Genomic DNA, 7,720 nt, shown 5'->3' on the forward strand with positions numbered 1-7,720 from the left:
TCATTTCGAGATTTTCTCATCGTTTGTCAATTATTAGTATTTTTCTTGTGTCAATATCGATAAAATTTTTGGCATTATTCAACTTTTGGTTTTAAAAAATATATATATACATACATATGTATATATACATAGTGTGATACGAAAGAAAGATGGAGAATAAAATTTTTGATGCATGACATATGATTTTTACATTTTTGAAAAGAAAATTTTTTATTAGGTTAGATTTCAATCTTCTAGTATTTCTGTTTGTTAAAATTGTTGAAATAATTTATTCTGGAAGAACCAGTCGTAATGAATTAAGGGATAATTTAATTCAAGCGTTTGAAATAGAAAAGAAATTTCGAAAATTTCAAAATTTTTTGAACGAGTTTTTAAATGAATAAATTTTATTCTACATTTTTTTATATTGATAAAATCACTTTTTTTATATCTTCGTACTATTGAAAAATTTTTCAATTCGATTTAACTCGAATCTCTCTTTTTTGTTATCATTTGTCTTTCCATTTTTAATGAAATTGTAAATCGATGACAAATATGACGAATATAATAATAATTCCATTATAGTTTTAAAAATCATTTAAAAAATATTTCGTGTTATAAAAAAAAAAAGATATATTTAAAAAATCATTTTAAATATTAAATTTATTAAATTGCCATATATACAATATTAATGTGAAATTATCAAATTGCTAGTAGGCACAGTAATGAAATTACTATATACATTAGGAAAAAATTATCTAGGGAAAAAGAGAAAAGATCCTAGCCGATGGATCGCCTCTTTACAACTAAATTCCCTGGGAATCGTAGAAATCGTAAGAAAAAACGTGTCTGGCGCAAAATTAAAATTTAATAATCCGGGTAAGCTGTCGTCGCGATAAGAATTTATAGTGACGGTCGATTTATAGCCGATTTGTTATCTGAGATTTACGATCGTATTAAGGTACTATATAACGATTAATTCCTACGTTAGCAAGAAGTTTCTCCGCGCCGCTACTACTTTGCATGCGAAGTCAAAACAGCTTCCGACGACCAACTCTCTCTCCGTTTGGCTGGCAAGGGAAGTTGAACAGAGGCCGGCAAACATCTGTCGTAACGTCTTCGCTGCATGGGGCGCGCGTTCCCTGTCAGTTATGACAAAAAGCTGCAACATCCTGGAAAACGGCGGTGCAAGTATGCTTCTTCATTTCCTTATTGTCCCTGGTTGTTTGTTATTTTGCTGTCGCCCCGGCTTTTCTCTGTTTCTCTTCTCTTGTAACTTGAATGATCGATGCACAATTTTGAATAGGAGAAGCTTTTAATACTTTGTAACTTCCTTTTCGTAAAAAAATACGAAAGATAGTTATCGTGTTTGTTTAAATCTCTTTGAGTTATTATTTCTTGAAACGTGAGTTTGCGTGACTCGAATAAATCAATAATATTTATTTATGATTTAAACATATAATGTTTCTTGTTTTATATGAAAGAGAAAGAGGAGAAAGATACAATGAAAGATTAATATTGATTGTTTTTTTCTTCTTTTTTTACACAATCACCTTTTTTTAACCAAAAATTTGTTTCTATTACCAACATTATGAGAAGTTATAAAAGATAGATGAAATTAATTGATATTTTGCTATAATAAATTTCCATAATAAATATGCAAATATTTTTGTGATTTAAAAAATATATATATTACAAAACTTAAAAAAAAGTGATCTAATCTTGAGAGAGAAAGAAAAATAATAGAAATAAGTGAAAAACCAATTTTGTTTGTTTAAAATTAATTATCTTTATTATTATTATAAAAATAAATTTAATTAAATAAATAGATAATAATTAAAAAAAATATATTATTAATAAATGATAATCGATACAATAATTATGATTGATACTCATATATATATATATATAGGTACTAGATATTATCAAATATATTTGGTTTAAACTAACAATTGAAAAAGACAATATTGTATTTAAAATGCCATCTATATTCTTTTTCTAGATTTAAGTTATAGATCTAAGTTTAAACAATCTCATTGATAAAAATATAAAAAAAAATCAGTGTTCATTTATTGTAGTCATTGTAAAAATTATTATTGTTTCTTTCGTTTTGTTATTTCATCTTTATTATTAACAAATTATCATTATTATCATTTATTATAATGAATTCTTTTTACAGTATAGTACAGTAATCTTGCATCCTAGAATAGGTTAGGATCGAAACTGACCAACTTGCAAGGCAGGGTCTTTACCAAGAATTCTGTCTTGGTATGAGATGAATGGTAAGATAGAATGAGACAATATTACTCGCGTTTGTTTTTGTTAGATAAGCTTGTTAAAAGCTATGTTTGATAATTCCACTTCTAAAAAATATGAATAATGATAACCAACTTATGAGACAGAATTCTGATCAGGATGCAAGATTACATGATTTATCGTTAATCTATTATCATTCATTTATTATAATTTATTTTATATATTTTAAATAAAAAAGATAATTAATTTTGAACAGGCAATCTTAACTTTCCTTTTTTTCCACTTTATTGATCTCTCAAAGTCGGATCAATTTTCAATAATTCTTTCAATTATGTAAGGTTATAAAGATTTCGAAAATCTTTGCCAAAGAATTGTGCAGTTTATTTAAAGTCTGATAACAAAAAGAACGTTTTCATGATGAGTACGTTATAAAATAATTAAGATCGGTTAACGAGCACACTGTCCAAAAATCTGAAATTAGTTTTCTTATTACAGCTACAATAGTTGAATTTTCTATCAATCTTGTTATTTATTTGAAATTAATGCTAAAAGTATTAATATTTATTCTAAATCTATTATACATTGGAAAATATTTTATCCTGTCAAAATTATAACCTAACTTTTTCTTAAATTATTATTTTCTATGGAATTTTAATTTTAAACTTCTTCAATTCTTGAAAATGGAACTTCGGAACAAGCTTCGAGCATGTTAAATAAGATAAACTGTCTAACAAAACTCGATATCGATTTTTATTGATTATTTCAAGTACATATCGATGACGGCACAGAAGTCACTTATCCAACAAGCATCTGAAGTCGGTACTAAATTGCGTGAAGTGGGCAGCACTTTACCATCGCGGAATCAATTTCAGTTTGCTTTCTGTTTTCAGTGAACTGAAAGGACGTCGAACTGAGAAATGATTTCGATAGGAGAAATGCCCCTCTAGTATTGCTAATTTATTGCTTGGAATAGTTTGTGTTTCATAGCAGAATAATTGGATAGGAAGAAAACGTTTTATCATTACGTTGTACGATAATTGCTCGAGAACTGTTGAAGATTTTAATGGAATCCGGCCTTCTTTCTGCGATACGAAACGCACGAGTTTAATCGCTTCTTCCGAAATATAGCTTGTTTTGTTTGGGATGCAGTGTGTGCGCCTGATATTAGATAACTCGTACAAGTTACGACCTCTAGAGAAAGACACGCAACCGATAAGAATCGATCCGGTGGCTTTACCAGTTGGCTCGTCAAACACGATCGTATCCCAAGCGTAGAAATACTATCCCTGTCAAATGGTTTTCGGTTAAATGTAACATTATGAATTTTCAAATTTTAAAAAGTATTTTTAATTTTTGAAATGTAAAATATTATTTAAATATTTTATTATATAAAAAAAATATAAAAAAAATTATTTATTATCAAAAACAGTGAAAACTAATTGTAAAAAATTAAGAGTACATTATCATTTCAAGTAAATAAAAAATTTCTATCGTAACAATTATGGTGTACTAAAAAAAAAATTAAAGTTTTAAAATATGTCGTTAACTAAGTTAGAAAATATTGTTTTTTTTTTCTTTATACACGTGTCCGTATTACTAAAATATGGATATATTTTAACTATGATTTTTTATCATATTTATGACTATATTATCTACAATCTATCTATATGTATCTATTAACATTTTTCTTTCGATCCCACTCAACTTTAGACACGGTTGCTTTATGCATTTCATGCTGTACGCAATGTGTTGGTCGTTGAATCGCGCGATCTTGACACAGCGAGAAGTAGAATTCTCATTAAAATAACTTGACGGAGCGGAGATCTAATTTTGTCAGCGTTATGAACGGACGTACCCTGACACGGCCCGTTGAAAGAAAAATATTTTGGATCACCGTCAACTTGCCCGGTCCTGTTAACTTTTAACCGTTTTCCGTGCTTCATTTCGAGATACGGAGAACGCGCGAAAACGAAACGAGCCAGACTGCGCACTGTTTGCGCGCACCTCTATCTTAACCGAAATTCACATGAACCTCCTTTACGAGCCATTGTGTAATTGGCTTTGCCAGTGGCACGCGAGTCTGCCTTCTCAAAATCGAAAACGCTCGAAATAAACTGGCTGCTTTGACGCTTGCTAACTTAACGCTACCGTGCACGCCATTCCTTTCCCTCGAAAAGTTTTCTTTCTTCGTCTTCGTTAGAGCAACTTTTTCATCGTATTGATACATAATTTCGATGGAGACAATAGCAATTTAGGAAAGTACACTTGGATCTTTCTTATCTTTATATCAACAGCTAAATTTAATAATTAATTTTCAACGTTGAATTTCTGCTTTCAATAATTAATAAAATTTCAAGTTTGAAACATGAATCGATAATAAATATTGACGAGTTAAATTTAAAAATCTTTTGAAAAAAATTTTAATTTTATTCTTATATTAAATAAAAAGGGTTAATATAATCTTATGTAAGTAAAAAGGCTAATGATTATTATTATATAGATCATATTCATAGAAAAATTATAAATAGTTGTAAATATTAGAAATTAATAAATTGAAAATTATACTTAGATGTAATTAATTTGCAGATCTTTTGGTTTAAAGGCTGTTTCCGATGGTAGGGATGCGGATCGGAATTTATTTTATATAGAAATTTCTTAGAGCACAGATGTTTGCTCGAAAACGAGCCAAGCCTTCGTCAAAGTTTACTTGGCTGTGCGCTTGCTCGATGTTCGCCCGCTTCGCTTAACGTTCCTGCGCGCTTGTCTTTCTACGCTTCAGTAGCGTATCATCAAATTCGCGGAACCTCGCGTAATGATGATTTTTTATTAATTTCATTTCTCGATTATTAAAAAATTCATAATATATTTCAAATGATTTCTTTAATCTGTGAATTAAAATATAAATTAATACTAATGACAAATAGTGATTCAAATAGATGTGAAAATTTTTCAATAGGAATATACTTGGACATACTGATATAAAATGTAATTTTTTATAATTTAATTTCTCGATTATCAAGATTTCATTAAAATATAATTCGTAAAAGTAAAATACACGCTAAAAATTTTCCAGTAAAATTTTTCTAAATGGAAAATCATCGACACATAGTGAGAGCGATAAACTGTAATATCGTATGTAGTTTCGAATGGTATCGTTGCCGGCTCGACACTCGAGATACACCAAAGAAACATTACACTTCGATATCGTTTTATCTGCGCTATTTAGTTTTCGTGCGGCACTGCAAGGACCGCGACCCGGAAATACGTTGTTACGCAACTATGATCTACGTTGACACACGATCGGGCAGGTCTGCGCTGCGGATAGATAATACTTGATATAATTTGCTAAAAGATAGCATGAACGTGCCAGATTTGAATCGTTTCCTTTACACGTTGTGCACGCTATATCCGCTATCTAATATTGATTTTGTCTATTCAATATCTAAACTAAATTACGTAAATTTTAGAATAAGAATCTAATATAAATTTTTTTTTTTAATTTTAAAAATGTATTCAATTTTATTATTAATTTTAATTTTCAAATAAAAATAAAAAGTTATATGTATATTTTTGAAATTAGAATCAAATCTAACTTATTTTTTTTAAGCATCGCAAGAAAAAAAAAATAAAAACTTTAGTTTTCATATATATTTCGAAATGCTGAAATAAAATTAATCAATATTTTGTGCTTTCGAATAAAAATAAAATTTATCGAATAGATCAAAAAGAAATCGTGAAAAAAGATTTCCAAAGAACGAGTAGAAAGAAAATCGTAGGATGAACGTTTAGAAAGTCTACAAACCGGGCAAATCGATTGTTACGCTACTGGTATCTGTCGTGCGGATGGATGTGTTGGTAGTGGGGCTACGAGTGAGTGGGAGCGACGTGGCTAGTTGCGCGACTGAGTGAACGAACCAGAACTAGAAGGACGAAGGCTAGAAAAGGATGAAGAAGAAAAAGAAGCGAGAGAGTCGAGCGCAGGAAGAAGTGATTGAGAGGGGGAACATAAGGTGAAAAGAGGAAAAGACGAACGATGGGTAGAAAGTACACGGGCAGCGGGAAGGACAGAGAGGAGATGAATGAACGTACGTACGTGGCAGAAAGAGAGAGAGAGACGAGACATCGACGGGTGCGCGTGGTAGGGTGAGATAGAGCGAGACAGATGTTCGAATGAATGAACGGTGCACGACGAGGATAGAATTAATGAGTGGGATAAATATAGAAGCGTGTAACGCGGTAGAACGAGACGACCTATCTCTTCCTCTCCTTCCGTTTTCTATCCGCGCCCTCTCTCTTTCGTTGATGTTCGGTTCACTTCGTTGGTTGGTCGTTTCTCGACTTCGGTTCTCTATCCCGTGTGCCGGTGTGATCGAACGAGATAGCTTACTCGCTCGAAAGCAACCTCAAATACAATATCAAACGAAATAGAACGAGAGGATTCTTCTTTGTCGTACTATGATCTACACTTACGCATATTATATGTGCCAACTGAATCGATGCTATAGCGTCAACTAGCTAGACTAACTTATTGATAGTATAGTACGCTTGGAACTCATTCAGCGATAATCCTCGATCTTTTATTATCGTCTACGAATCTTTCAATCTGTTTCGCGTTCGATTCTTGAATCGTATAGAAACATTTGTTTCTTTTTTTTTTTCAATTAGAATTCGATTCTGGAATCAAATTCAATGACAATCTTTGTAAAAATTGTTCAAATGAAATAGAAAATTTTAAAAATTAAAACAAATACGAAAATTAATATAAGCAATTTATAAATAAACGAAACAAGACGAAGATAGAGACGTTTCACTTCTATTGTAAAATTAAATTGCTCATAATTTAAGAACTAAGTATCGATGGACATTCTTGGATACCAATTTTTAAATTCATTTTTAATCTTTATTTTCTATAAATTTTCTATCTAGTTCGTACATATCATGTAATCTACCCTCGAAATTTTTTCATTGCAGTAATTTATTTCTTAGCTTCTTTGCGTTCTCAAAAATTTTCCTCCTGTATTATAAAATTAAAAGATAAAACATTGAAATGACATATGAATTGATCCAAGATGCGCTTGTGAAAACTTAACGGTATTAAATATTTTCAGAACGATTATTTTTACCGATCTCTCTTTGTTTCGTAACGATATATTATCATAATTAATAACAAATACAACGATGATTTTCGAGTTGATTATAACGGAATACGTGTGAGGATTTATTGCCTCGAGTAATTAATATTAATGAGACCGATGTCTGAAATAATGGGACAGATACCTTAAATGCTAAGTGAAAGATCGAAGGCATGTGGTCAGATATGCAATCCGGTTACTTAATAAGTAGAGATTCCTCCAGTTCAAAAATGGCATCGTTATTAAAGCATAACGGTTTTTTCTTTATATCTATTGTCCCTTTCTCGATTTGTATTTCCATTTGTGTCTTCTGAAACGTAGAATCGATCGTGAAAGTAAAAAAAAAAAAAAAA

The 7,720-nt window shown here is 30.5% G+C and overlaps 1 protein-coding gene across 1 annotated transcript in view; it reads left to right on the forward strand.

The window, feature by feature from the left end:
* Window positions 1-904: 904 nt before the first annotated feature.
* The window catches only part of LOC102673145 (protein sprouty), an 18,594-nt gene continuing 11,778 nt past the window's right edge, over window positions 905-7,720 (forward strand). The window contains exon 1 of the mRNA XM_031508382.1: window positions 905-1,170. Coding sequence (XP_031364242.1) covers window positions 1,131-1,170 — 40 coding nt within the window. The 5' untranslated portion in view covers window positions 905-1,130. The remainder of the gene's footprint in view (window positions 1,171-7,720) is intronic.

Source organism: Apis dorsata, unplaced genomic scaffold (genome assembly GCF_000469605.1).
Source record: "Apis dorsata unplaced genomic scaffold, Apis dorsata 1.3 scaffold_85, whole genome shotgun sequence".
NCBI lineage: Eukaryota > Metazoa > Arthropoda > Insecta > Hymenoptera > Apidae > Apis > Apis dorsata.